The 15,007-nt window shown below is 39.5% G+C and overlaps 1 protein-coding gene across 1 annotated transcript in view; it reads left to right on the forward strand.

The window, feature by feature from the left end:
• The window catches only part of igdcc4 (immunoglobulin superfamily, DCC subclass, member 4), a 92,310-nt gene that overhangs the window by 60,589 nt on the left and 16,714 nt on the right, over window positions 1-15,007 (forward strand). The window contains exons 8-15 of the mRNA XM_078427356.1: window positions 2,739-2,903; window positions 3,131-3,268; window positions 4,473-4,643; window positions 5,590-5,820; window positions 10,283-10,390; window positions 10,658-10,832; window positions 12,273-12,400; window positions 13,813-13,983. Of these exons, the coding sequence (XP_078283482.1) occupies window positions 2,739-2,903; window positions 3,131-3,268; window positions 4,473-4,643; window positions 5,590-5,820; window positions 10,283-10,390; window positions 10,658-10,832; window positions 12,273-12,400; window positions 13,813-13,983 (1,287 nt within the window). The remainder of the gene's footprint in view (window positions 1-2,738; window positions 2,904-3,130; window positions 3,269-4,472; window positions 4,644-5,589; window positions 5,821-10,282; window positions 10,391-10,657; window positions 10,833-12,272; window positions 12,401-13,812; window positions 13,984-15,007) is intronic.

Raw genomic sequence — 15,007 nt, forward strand, 5'->3', positions numbered from 1 at the left:
ATGCAGGCAATAGAGCTAGCTCTTATTAGCCACAGACAAGCAACAAACACTATTCTGGCTGGTTGTGAGGATGACTTTTAGAAATACATCTCAATGGCCCATTAGTAGCCAGGTTATGCTCACAGGAAGTTAGATATTGTTCCGTTGTTGATACATATGACAGGCCAAAGTGGTATTTTGAATACAAACATAAGATTTAGAAACAGCAGCAGGACATGCATCCCCGTGATTCTTCTCCAGCAATTGAAAAGTTCATAACTAATCACATCCACTTTCAAGACCAATTTCATACCTCTGCTTTTCCTAGAATGCAAAATCTGATTATCTAGGCTTTGAATATCTTGAAGACCATGCATCCACACCCCTCAAGGGTAGAGCATGCCAAAGATTTACAATCGCTTGAATAAAGCCATTTCCCCCCTTTGTTCTAAATGGCTGACCTTGTATCCTTAAAGTGTGTTCCCTCAGTTGGACCCTCGGCATCGATACCTGTCAATCTGCCCTCCCCCCAACCCCCTAGAATATTGTTTGTCTCAGTGAGATCTCGCAGTCTCATTCTTCTAAATTGTTCGGAATACTGAAAGATATATACAAAATAAGCAATCAGATTGATGAAGTAATAATTAACTACTTTATCTCCACTGTTCAAACGCTACTGGGTAAAAAAAAAGAATAAAAGAAGGTGCCATTGCAGCAATGTGGCCCAGAAATGTTATTGCATGGCCTGCCTTTGTAGTGCATTACATGGTAGGGTTTCATGAGAAACCTGTTCAAAATATATTTGGGTATTTGTGGGAACATTTGTGTGAATGATGCATTTTCGTGCAAGCATGCTCAGTTGCACACATGCACAGTAGCCCATCAAGCAAGTCCAAGCCTTTTTTAATGATATTTCCATAACTTTGACTTGAGCACATTCACATGGGACGTCTTTGCGTTGATATGCTTAAACATAACTTAAAGGGGACCTGTTTGACCAGCTTTTCCACTTAATAAATCTCCCCTCGGTTCCTGTATCACCAAATACTATCTCTTCCTCCTCCACACTCAGTTAAGACCATAACCAGATTCTCAAGGTCCTGATTGTGATCATTCTAACCCTATCACCCCTGGAGAGAAAGAATGTCTAGGTAAGTCTGTTAACATCAGGGAGCCACAAAAACTCAGATGAAGGAATCTTGAGGAAAAATCGAGGTTGAAGGACAGGCAGCATCAGTGCAGGGAACAAGCAGATGACCTGTCGGGTTGGGACCATTCTTCAGACTGATGGAGCAGGGGGGAGAAAGCTGGAGAAATGGGGACAGGGCAAAGCCTGGCAGATGGTGGGGAGAGTGATTGGCAGAGAGTTGGAGTAATTGACAAAGGCTCAAAAGGATAAAAGGGCATCTGATAAGGAAAGAAGAGGAGAAGTGAAATATAAAGCCAGAGAAAAGGATATGCGTGGAAAGGGACAGGGTTTTGCTCAATATTAAGGGGGTCATCTGAACTCTAAGACTAACAACGTTCGAGTTTTATACCTGTAGGTACTGCAGCAAGGGTGTTTGCTCCAGCAGTCATGGAACCTTGGTATCTGTCATACTTATGTCGCCTTGAAGTTGAGAATGATATGACTTCAATACTATGATGAAGTGACTGAAATATTTCAGTGCATGTTATAGAACATTGAACAGTACAGCGCAGAAATGGCCCTTCAGCCCTTGATGTCTGTACCGACCATAATGCCAAATTAAAATGAGCCTGCATGTGATCCATATCACTCGAATCCCTGCATATTCGTGTGCCTGCTTAAGTGCCCCTTAAACACCACTATTGTATCTGGTTCCACTACCTCCTATGGCAGTGCGTTTCAGGCACCTACTGAAGGTCACCTCACCTTCTGTCTCCTTTCTCTGTTCGTCTACTTATTTATCTATTTATTCACTTCCCTATGTTCTTTAAATCCCTGTAAAGCGTCTTTGAGTGTATGAAAAGCGCTATATAAATGTAATGCATTATTATTATTATTATTATTATCACTCTGTCTTGCACATCTCCTTTAACCTTTCCCCCTCTCACCTTAAACCTATGGCCTCTAGTGGTTGACAGTTCCTCCTTGGGATCAACACTGACTGCCTACACTTTCTATGCCTCTCTTACTTTAATATACTTCCATCAGGTCTCCCCTCGGCCTCTGCTCCAGAGAAAACAATGCAAATTTGCTAATACATTTAAGATAGCGTTGAAAGATGATGAGCAGGAATTTCTTGGGAATTGTCAACAGTTTCACAGACGCTGAGGGGTGACCTTAGAAATTTATAAAATCATGAGGAGCATAGATACGGTAAATAGCCACAGTCTTTACCCCAGGGAGTCTAAACTTTAAGGGCATTAAGTTAAGATGAAGGGGCAAAGATTTAAAAAGAACCCGAGGAACAACTTTTTCACACAGATGGTGGGGGGTGTGTTCAATGGAATAAGTTGCCAGAGGGTTAAAGTTGAGGGGGTGCAATTCTAACATTTAAAAATCACTTGGACAGGCACATGGACAGGAAAGGTTTGGAGAGATAGGGGTCAGGCACAGGCAAGTGGGACTAGCTCTGTTAGGCAACTTGGTCAAGATGGTTGAGTTGGGCCTAAGGGTCTGTTTCTGTGCTGTATAACTTTAGCTCAAGTATAAATCAATAGTCCAGCTTTTTAGGTGTTACAATATTAATTCTTCCTCAACAATTAGCTGTTAGTTAATTTATACTCTTCCACAGGTACAAACAACGTTGAATACCAGTTTGCAGTAAATAATGACACCACCGAGCTTCAAGTGAAAGACTTGCAAGCGAATACTAACTATACCTTTTATGTTGTTGCTTACTCTCAACTCGGTGCCAGTAGGACCTCGTATCCTGTTGTTGTAGAAACCAGGGAAGATGGTAAGGATGGGGCAATATTTTTTTATTTCTTCCAAATCCACTCATGTCTAATCTATCAGTCTGGTCTTGTCAGGATGTCAGCATATTTCGTCTGTTGCTGATTCAGAATGTAACTCTGTCTTGTTTGTTTGGGTTTGTTTGATTAACATAGTTTGAATTTATTTTGTGGATTTGTCTTTATTCCTTCATTGAAATTGTACTAAAACTCTTTTCCTGTTTCTGCACAGTACCAAGTACAGGTCCTCAGCCATCCTTGTCCGTCACCACTCTCACTGACATTCGGGTAACATGGCTTCCACTTTCTCCTGAGCTTAGTCATGGCAAAATAACAAAATACCGAATCGATTACTGCATGTTGAAAGAAGGTATGTGTCAAGTATGCTTGCCCGATTTGTCAGAATTCAGTTGTTTGAGCTAATTGGAAATGTACTTATTTTGAATATACTGTACAGATTTTAATTTTCTGGGTACTCTGAAATGCAAGCACGATGCAACAACTCTGGATTACGCTATTATACCTATTTTTGGAACGATAACCTTCCATTTTAGAAAGTGACAGCCTGTTCTATCAATTTTGTGAAATATCAATCTCCCTTTGGAACATTATTGGTGGTTGCTATAAAACCCAATCTCCTGGCTTGATAGCTGTCGTGTTGGTGATTTTCTCATGCTTTTTCAGTCCCTGCTGGGGACCACATCTGTCACTTTCTCCCACTCCCTTTTATGCTGCTGGCAAAATGCTGAGAATAGAACAGCAGTCAGGGTGTCCAATGGACTTAGAAATCATTCATTCTTTTGCTTGCCCTGTTCAGCTGCATTCTTGGCATTAATTACTTTTCTATTTCTACCATTAAAGCTTACATATGATTGTAATTTTAGCTTTCCACAGAGCCATAACTTAAGCAGACTTATCAAATGAGGTAAAAGCATATGGCTATTTACTCCCTGAATTTAAATTCAGTTAATCACTGGCAGCTGAGAATACTGTCCAAAATATGTATTTAATTCAATGTGCTTAAAATTGCTATGTGTTAAATGAGAGATGGTCGTGAATCTTTATCACTCTGATTTGGAGAAGGAATAAGCCTAATATATTGCAACATTAATGCTGGTTGAATGCTTACCCTCAAAGTGAAAGTGGATCACAACAGATGTTATATCCTGCAAAGTTTAGTTTACTGTGTGGAAACAGACTCTTTTGGTCCACCTCGCCGACCAGTGATCCCTACACATTAACACTATCCTACACCCACTAGGGACATTTTTTTACATTTACCAAGCCAATTAACCTACAAACCTGTACATCTTTGGAGTGTAGGAGGAAACCGAAGATCTCGGAGAAAACCCACGCAGATTACGGGGAGAACGTACAAACTCCGTACAGACAGCACCTGTAGTCAGGATCGAACCCGGTTCTCTGGCGCTGCATTCGCTGTAAGGCAGCAACTCTACCGCTGCGCCACCGTGACCGCCCCTAAGTTCTGATGCTTTTGGGGTGCAGACATACAATTGCAGACTTACACTTTTATTCAGGTATTGTTAATGTATAACTTTTTTTTAATGCAACAGATCAAATTTATTCAATTGAAGTTGATGGAAATGAGACACAGGTCACACTTCCTACAGTACAATCAAAGAAAATATACAAAGTTCGGATTGCAGCAAGAACCAGTGTGGGATATGGTGCACCATCTGATTGGACCCAGCACATCAGACCTGACAGAAAGAAACAAATCATGGGTAGGAACAATCTCTTTCCAGATTAATAAAAGGCAAGCTTCTTTACATTGTACAGGATGATGACCTTATTTTCTCCATTGTTTAGCATATACATGGAGCATTACTGTGTTTGGTAGAGAATTTATAATATCCATTCCTATTTCGAGTTCACTCCAGATAAAATGTCGTCCATTATAATTTAGGATGTAATGTCCATCAGGCATATTCATTAACGATTACACTGGAAATAATTTGACGTTAATATCATTACCTTCATAGAAAAATTAAACTTCCAGAGATGTGTGGATTGTAACTTGTTCAGTTAATGGCTCCCGTAAATGTATCTGCATATATTTTTATCAGTGAGTTTATCTAGTTGCAATGTTCAAGCCATGGGTATGCACATCCGTGCCAACACTCTAATTTTATCCGCTTATTTTTAGACAGTTATGATTGTCACAAATCATATAAAACTCTGGGTTTGGAATACTTGTGTAACCAGATTGTTTGCTGGGATTTATCTTCCATTAAAATTGCTCCACAGTAATTCTGGGAAGTTACCCCCATCTATCCAATATCATCAGCTCTCATCCAAATCCAGTTCTGATCAGTACACTGATTTGCAATGGGTGTAAGAAACAGCAAATTTTATATTTTTCATTAACTAGCAGTTATTGTAGTGAGACATAAATTAATTTTAGATTTCTAAGAAAAATCTGGTTATTAGATGGTTGTGGATTTGCAAAAAGCAAAGCTGCCACCACAACCCAAGATGTCCGATTACACAAGTGAGACCAATGCATTGAAAACATAAATATCAGATGTATGGGATTTAAAAATAACAACAAAAGTAGCCACTACTATCTGTGACTTGAACATTAAAAAATCATATGTATCCAGTTACAGCTAATTACTTTGGCAGGTTGAAATAATTCAGTTGATAATGACCTACTGTGCTTTGCTCCAGTTCCATTTGCTCCTACAGAAATGAAGGTCAAGACTAAAGTAGACTCTCTGTTGGTCACATGGCAACCACCCTCTAACCAAGTCCAGATCCAGGGTTACAAGTTGTTTTACAGAGAGGCAGATGCAGATCCTTCGAGCAAAGAATTAAGTGAAGCTAATGAAGATGAACAGTGGACAAAAGGACCAATCCGCCTTCGAAGAAAAATGAAACAATATGAGATTACTGGATTAGGTTAGTCAAGTTGAACTAACCAGAATTTTATAATGTTATTGATGTATTTTTTAATTGCTGCGTGTCTTTTTGAGAAGTCTGCTTCTTAAAAAGGGTGTGCTTGTCCAAAAAATAAACGAATAAAGCTAGAGACTGAAGCATTGGTTGCAATTCTTCATCAATTAAGTTCATTTTTTTTACCAAATTGCAAAGTGCTGGTGGTACTCGGTAGGCCAGGCAGCATCTGTGGAGGAGAATGGGCAGACACATTTCGGGTGGACCCTTCTTCAATCCATTTCCCTCCACAGATGCTGCCTGTGATTTAATGATTTAATTTGTCCGTCAGAGATGAACTCAGCCAAAATGTTGAGAATACTGTACAGTTAGAAAGTTATTAAAAGCTTCCAACTGCTCATACTTTTTGTAAGTTAAATAAATCTATTTGGTATCTTTCATTTTCACTTATTTGCCAAGTTAAATTTCCACTTGACAGTCATTCATTGCTTCTACTCTGGGGCTGTAGAGAGCATCCTGTCCGGCAACATTACAGTCTGGTTTGGGAACAGCTCTGCCCAGGACAGGATGGCCCTGCAGAGAGTAGTGCGTTCGGCAGAACGCACCATGGGAACTACACTCGTCCCCCTGCAGGACCTATACATCAGGAGGTGCAGATCCAGAGCAAGCAAGATCATGAGGGACCCCTGCCACCCCAGTAACGGACTGTTCCAGATGCTATGATCAGGCAAACGCCTCCGCTGTCACGCTGTGAAAACGGAGAGGATGAGACGGAGCTTCTTCCCACAGGCCATCAGGACGGTCAACTTTTATAACCCCAGAGACTAAATTTTTGTCGACACTTTTTGTGCTATGTTTAGTAACTTATTAACTTTCTTTATATGCTGTAACTGTAATTCTTTTTGTGCACAACCCGCAGGCATTGCCACTTTCATTTCACTGCACATCGAGTATGCGTATGTGACAAATAAATTTGACTTGACTTGACTTGACTGACATGCTGAGTTCCTCCAGCATTTTGATTTTCGCCCCAGATTCCAGTGTCTGCAGTCTCTCGCGTTTCCAAGTTAATTCCTTAACTTTTGTGTTTGGTTGACTTCTGTGGTTCGGTCACCATAGTACTTCAATCTTTGTGACTAAAATTTCTCACCCATTCAGCATCTGCTCCACAATACCAGATTACACACTATTATAAAATTGATGCCTTGGCCCCAATGATTTAATTTGTCCGTCAGAGATGAACTCAGCCAAAATGTTGAGAATACTGTACAGTTAGAAAGTTATTAAAAGCTTCCAACTGCTCATACTTTTTGTAAGTTAAATAAATCTATTTGGTATCTTTCATTTTCACTTATTTGCCAAGTTAAATTTCCACTTGACAGTCATTCATCTGTCGGAAATATGAGTTGCATTTCTATTACAGCTAGATTATTTTTACAGTCTCAATTGAGTCAACTGATAAGGGGTTAGATCAAATCCCCAAGATTCTCAGAAGTATCAGTTCTCTGTCTAGCTTTAGACATTACGCTGAAGGAAGCAAACCAAAAACATTTTTTTAAATGTAACAGCATATGGAATGCGATACATTTTACCATTTCTGCACCTTTCACCTCATCTCATAAATCACTGTATGGCCAAACAGTGACAGGTCTGCATTGCTGGTGTTCATGTTTCACACTATAACTTATCAATCTTTTCTTGATACTAAAAATAGTGTGTTGCAAAATGTAAGTGAAGAGAAAGCACGTGGGGACATGGCTTAAAACAACGAGCAAATTTGGAATTGGAGTCTGAATTCAGCTTTTTTTTCCAATCTTTCATCTGGGATTAGTATTTATGGTAGGAAAACATCAATTATTAAATGTAATGTGCAGCATTTTAATATTTGGTGTTGACAGGGGAATGTAAAAAAATTCTTTCAGCATTTCGGTTGCTGTGTATTAAGGGATTTGGCGGTTTATCCTAAAAAGATAAACCATTTTAGTAGTTAATGTAGATTGGAAAAAAAAGCTTTGTTTTGGAAACTTGCGGTTAGTATGGACATTTATGATGTTTGGATCTGGGTAATATAGAAACATTGAATACTTAAAGGTACAAGCGAAATGCATTCCATGGAAAATTGGTGCATATCGTGTATTTGGAGAAATTCGGTACAATTAATGAAGAGCACTGAAGAACATTCTTGGGGGAAAGTACCCCCTGCAAGGTCACAGGGTGGCATTGCACATAACCCATTGTGCCACCAGATGGTGTCTGAATACTTACCTACATTTATCCTAACTATAGAGATCTTCTGAAATATTTAGAAGTACTAGGTTAATTCCCGGAATGGCGGGACTGTCATATGTTGAAAGACTGGATTGACTAGGCTTGTATACACTGGAATTTGGAAGGATGAGAGGGAATCTTATCAAAACGTATGATTATTAAGGAGTTGGACACGTTAGAGGCAGGAAACATGTTCCCAATGTTGGGGGAGTCCAGAACAAGGGGCCACAGTTTAAGAATAAAGGGTAGGCCATTTAGAACTGAGATGAGGAAAAACTTTTTCAGTCAGAGTTGTGAATCTGTGGAATTCTCTGTCTCAGAAGGCAGTGGAGGCCAATTCTCTGAATGCATTCAAGAGAGAGCTAGATAGAGTTCTTAAGGATAGCGGAGTCAGGGGGTATGGGGAGAAGGCAGGAACGGGGTACTGATTGAGAATGATCAGCCATGATCACATTGAATGGCGGTGCTGGCTCAAAGGGCCGAATGGCCGCCCCCTGCACATATTGTCTATTTAGAAAAATGACTGTGTCCCAATGTGCATGTTTTGGAAGCTGTGTTACCTGTTCCAACCATACCTATCTAGCCATGACTTGATGACTCCTGTTTCCTCTTTGGTATTGTGCATATTGTCAGTGGTAAGATGAAAGAATCAATGTCCCCGTACGTGAGTAGACCTGCAGAAAATGTTGGTGATTCTCTGACTCTTACTCAATGCTGAAAAATAAACTTTTATCAGATAATAATAGCAGACTTAATTGAAGATAAATAACAGACTTTTATCCCTGGAACTGTTCAAGTTTTGAATTCCTTTTAAGGCATATGGAAATCTTATTGGCCACATTTTAGCTCATTAAACATGCAAGTTGTGGAATCATGGGTGATGGAGTGAAGTTCAGTTTGTCTTTTTCGAGCAATGCACGAATTCCCTTGAAGAACCTTTGTACAAGAACCAGAGAATTCTGCATGTATTGTCATCTAATGCAACTAACAGTTGTCCAAAAGCACTTCAGAATTTCATACTGACATATTAAGAATCTGATTTCTCAAGAAGAAATTTTGTACAAGATTTCACATTTCATGCAAAGCATGCTGTTGCGAGTATATATTTTTTTAAATGTTCTTTTCTGAGGCATAACATGTTTTTGTATCTCCGATTACTCTGCTGAGGATGTTTACTGAAGAAGGGTCTCGACCCGAAACGTCACCCATTCCTTCTCTCCAGTGATGCTGCCTGTCCCGCTGAGTTACTCCAGCTTTTTGTATCTTCTCCATACCAGTGCATCAGTCTGTTTTGGACCACTGGCCTTCATGTCTTTAATCTGTAAAGGAAAGATATTCTTAGCTATGATTTTCTCCTTTCAAACTATGCAGTGGTAACTGTACATAGTTCATGATTTTTTGCTCAGGCAGCTTACAACCCAGTGGTATGAATATTGATTTCTCTAACTTCAAGTAACCCTTGCATCTCCTCTCTCTCCATCCCTCCCCCACCCTCGTCCTGCTGAGTTTCGCTGTTTCACTCGTTATCACCTTCCCCGCAGCCAACAATAGATCATTGTGGGCTCCACCTTTACTTGATCATTGTTGCTAGCTTTGATCTGTCTTTGATCTATCTTTCATTTGTTCTATCAATTTTTTTCATATCTCACGGCTCCCTCTCCCCTGACTCACAGTCTGAAGAAGGCTCTCAACCTGAAATGTCACCTATTCCTTTTCTCCGGAGATGCTGCCTGACCCACTGAGCAACTCCAGCTTTGTGTCTATCTTCAGTGTAAACCAGCATCTGCAGTTCCTTCCTACACATTATATCATCATTCCCTGATACATCTGTAAAGTGACAACACCTCTTCTTCACCTTTCACAGCCGTCATTACCAGTAAATGGAAGTGTGAGATTGTGAATGAGAGTGGAATAAAGATCATGATAATTTGGGCATGGATTGCCCAGTGAAAAATTAATATATTCCTTTCAAACATTTAGAATACTATTCTGTAGCAGGAAAGATCAAGTGCTTACCTTCAAAATTAAGGACTGACCTAACCTGTGCTGACTAACCTAATACTCGTATTTCTCATGTATTCGTACATACTTGTTAATTTACTAATATGAAATGGTAACCCCATTCAAAGTGACTGGCCATGTCATCAGTTGCTCTAGTGGCAAAATGCTCTTCCAAAAATATTTCTGTTTTTTTATTCAGCGTCGGACAAACTTTATGAAATCAAGTTGATCGCATTTAACAAACAAGACGATGGATATGCAGCTGTTTGGAAAGGAAAAACAGAGAAGCCACCTGTCCTAACCTTAGGTGAGCACCAAAAGAGGATGCAATGGTAATCATGTAAAATATATGGTACACTGAAGTGCCAAAGCATACACAGGCTTTTAATTTCTCGGTACATGAAGCACATATCTGGTAGAGTGTACCTTTCCACATACAGCCTAAGTGTGAAACCAAAGTGTGCTGTCTATATTTTGGACAAGCTATTAGTTTCTGTTTTAGAAATTACAACCAAATATTGGAACTGAAAGCAAGATATGAAAGAATGAATTACATCTCAGAATATTTCTTTAGATTCTCCTGTGATATTGCCGCCTCCAACCCAACTTCGGGCGAAACCCAATGGATCCCGGGCAATCTGGTTACATTGGACCAGGCCCCCATTCACCACAGTCCAGATCGCAAATTATACCGTACGCTGCAGTCCTTGGGGGCTCAAGAATGCTTCTCTTGTGACTTACTTTACCAGGTACATTTAAGTTAAAAGCCTTTTATTGGCTGTAATTAATTTCAGTAAAATTATATGCATATTGTATGAGTATATGTAATATTCATTTTACCAGTATCTATGCCCAGCTCAAGTACATGAAGAACTGGTTTGGTTTAATTTCTTAAGCGATAGGAACAGAATTAGGCCATTCAGCCCATCAAGTCTGCTCTGCCATTTTAATCACAGCTGATCTATCTTTTGCTCTTAACCCCATTCCTCTGCCTTCTCCCCATAACCCCATAGTTTAGAGATTCAGCACGGATACAAGCCCTTTGGCCCACCGAGTCCATGCCGACCACCAACCACCATACACAAGCACTATCCTACACACTAGGAACAATTTGCAATTTTATTTTACCAAAGCCAATTAACCTACAAACCTGTACGTCTTTGAAGTGTGGGAGGAAACCGGAGCACCCAGAGAAAACCCACGCGGTCACAGGGAGAGCATACAAACTCTGCACTGACAGCACCCATAGTCAGGATCGAACCTGGGTCTCTTGTGCTGTAAAGCAGCAATTCTACCGCTGTGCCACCATGCCACCCTAATTATAAATTAAAATTCTACATTATATGATTTATAAATCGTCCTAATTTTTAAAGATATTGTAATTTAAGAGAACTTTGAAATTATACATGTAAAAATGGGCAAATTCCATTTTGAATTAAACTATGTCCAGACAGTGCACTGTGGACATAATTTTCACGGTTAAGGTGATTCATGCAGTGTTTTGGAGTCAGGCCACTGTGAAGGTGATGCAAATTAACGTTGTGTTTCAGCAGTGTTGGACATTAGAGAAACTGATGTTCCTATTGACAATTATATTGGAGTTTGCGATATGGAGCCAACCTTGGAAACCTTTGTACCTTGTTTATTTAAGATAACTGAATAATTGATTAATTCTGGTATGCATGAATTCTGTGTGTACCAGTTGATAGAATGATAGAAATAGACAACAAAGAAAGTGGCCTTTTCAGCCCATCTTGTCCATGCCAACCAAGATGCTTATCTACCTGTCCAAACATTGTAAATATATCTGCCTCTACTAACTGTGTGAAAAATGTACCCCTTGACACTCTTTAAATTTCTTTGTTCCTATCATAAACCTGTGTCCTCTAATTCCAGACTCCCCTGCTCTGTGATAAAGATTCTGACTAATAATTAAAAAAACCTCCATTGTCATCTCCCGACTTTAGGCATATCTTTAGATACACAATGTTCATGGAGCTTTTTTATTTAAGCAGATTTATTGAAAAGTAAGTAACAAGGTAACAAAAGCAAGTATTTTGTGCATCCATTAAAGCTGAAGCATGTGAACATAAAAGTAATGCATTAACACTAAACTTAATTTAATACTAACACTGATTTTGTATCAGTGGGAATATTTTCCATGTTAATTTATTTTTGACTGTTTACAGCACTGTAGAAGACATTATCATCAGTAGCCTGAAGCCATACACCAGATATTTATTTGCAGTGCAGTCCAATGGATTTGGTGTTGATGGGCCTTTCAGTGGCATTGTAGAGGAATCAACTCTGTCTGACAGTGAGTACATTTTATTGTTATGTCGATAATCAAAAACTGTTTCATGATCCTGATTAGCGATCAATTAATTTGCACTTCTGCATTTCCTTTGACAATCTTTGTGCGTTCACTGGCCCAATATCAGTGGAGATTTTTGGACAAACTTTCACCTTCAGATGTTCTTAATTAATAAACAGTTAAGAATAGTTTCAAAACCCAGTCAAAAGATAACATAGTAGTACAGTAGTCCTGTAAGTATTTAGAGTCGGGGACAAGTCAAGTTTAAAGTTATTGGAACAATTAAAGTGGGATGTTCTGATTGGAGACAGGTTCAAAAAGTGTTTGAAGAGTCTTGAAAAGAGACATTTCATTGTGATGCCAAGGCCTGGATAGTAAGGATGTGGAGAGGATGTTTCCACTAGTGGGAGAGTCTAAAACTAGAGGTCATAGCCTCAGAATTAAAGGACGTTCCTTTAAGAAGGAGATGAAGAGGAATTTCTTTAGTCAAAGGGTGGTCAATCTGTAGAATTCTTTGCCACAAAAGACTGTGGAGGTCATCATTCGATATTTTTAAGGCAGAGATAGATAGATTCTTGATTAATACGGGTGTCGGGGGTTATGTGGAGAAGGCAGGAGAATGGGGTTAGGAGGGAAAGATAGATTCGCCATAATTGAATGGTGGAGTAGACTTGATGGGCTGAATGGCCTAATTCTGCTCCTATCACTTATGAACCTTAAATCTCAGGACATCAGGGCAGATGTGCTGAAGAGACAACCAGCTGTTTATCCCCCACTGTTCTCCCTGGTGCACCTAATGTGTTCAATCCAGTACTGATGAACTGACTGGCTCCTGATCCACCATAGAAAGGAGCAGTGAGGTATCTCCAGCAGCATAAGCTTTCCGTCTCATGCCACTGTTTTCAAATGTTAGTCTTAAAGAAAATCACTAATTTATCTGCAGGTAACAATAACTTGAATAATACCAAAAATATACAGGTCCAGAGACTGAGGAGAAATCTGATGGAAGTTCATAAAATTATGAGAGGCATAGATTGGGTGGACAGTCAGAACTTTTTTCCCGGGGTGGAAGTGTCAAGTATCATAGGGCATAGGTTCAAGCAAAGAGGGACAACTCAAGCAGAGACAACTTTATTTTCCCCTTATCAGCATCTTGGATTATTTAGGATAATTTACTCTGACCCTTTGGCATTTAGTATCAGGCTCTAATGTCCCAGTTGAAATGCATCTCCAACCTCTAAGACGTTGAAGGACCTTGTGGTACAATGCTTTTAACTTTCTTGGTCTCAGACTCGATCTTGTTATCAGATCACCATGTCGTGCACAAGGAAGATGGGTAAAAAATCCTGATTTTTTTAAATAACAGAGGAACATTAGTGTGGGCATTAATTTCTTAATCTTTTTTTTTTTTCCAGAACCTTCCACCCCACCATCTGATTTGAAATTAAATCCAATTAATTCCTACTCGGTCAGGGTTCGATGGCAACCTCCAGCTGAACCAAATGGCATTATAATTGAATACATTATTTTGTACAATGCAAACTACACACAGCCAGATGACTTCTGGAATTCATTGTCTAAGGAAGGTGGGTCCCAAGGAAAACTGTCAAAATGATCAGAGATTTATATGTCTTCTAGACCAAATGGACCCATTGGGCCCAAACCTGCATTGATGCAGAACCCTCTCCTCCCCCCCCCCCCTCTCTTTCCCCCCCCCCTCTCTTCCCCCCCCCCCCCCCCTCTCTTCCCCCCACCTCCCCCCTACTCCATCCCCCTCAACCCCCCATATTCTCCCTCCACCCCCACTCCCCCTCCCCTACTCCATCCCCCTCAACCCCCCCCCTTATCCTCCCTCCCTCCCCCTCCCTCCCAAGGAGATAGATTTAAACTTTAAAATGTGAATAATTAAAAATATAACACCGATTTCAATGAAACTTCTTCCATTAGCACCAAAGGGCCGACGGTGAGTAAGGTGGGCCTAAAATTGTTGCGCTATCGTGTACCGTTTTGGCTGTAGTTCATGAACGAATAAACGAACAAACGAGAGTTTTAGTATATAGATTAATTGCCAATCTTATGTCACACAAGATGCATGCCCTATCCAATGTATTGATTCAGGAATGGTAAAGGAATGAACTACAGAAAGTGTTGAGATCTTACTTGATTGAACAGACCAGGAGAATATGACATTGGAATTTTTTTTGCCTCTCACATTTTTATTTTCAATGAGAAAATATCAGCTTGACAATCAGATAATATCAAAATGTTCACTTTTATTATTGAAATGCAAAATTATTTAAATGATTCTACAAAAGTAATTTCTTTAGAAACCTTTGTTGTTGCAGATACAGTTCCTTTGTTGACTAAGATCACAATCATTCCTGATAACAAGGGATTAAAAATTCTAAAGGAATTTCTTCAAAAGTAAATATGCCTTTACGCTGATATGCAAATATGACATTCATATTCCGGGTATCAAATGAGATAAGTAGGGCTTAGAAGTTTTCAGTTTTTACTTTTGTTTCAGTTTGGAATTTACATTTATTGTTAGTTATCGGTGATGTCAGTTAATTTGGATTTTTAAATAATGTGAATCACTAAAATGCATTG

Source organism: Rhinoraja longicauda, chromosome 33 (assembly GCF_053455715.1).
Source record: "Rhinoraja longicauda isolate Sanriku21f chromosome 33, sRhiLon1.1, whole genome shotgun sequence".
NCBI lineage: Eukaryota > Metazoa > Chordata > Chondrichthyes > Rajiformes > Arhynchobatidae > Rhinoraja > Rhinoraja longicauda.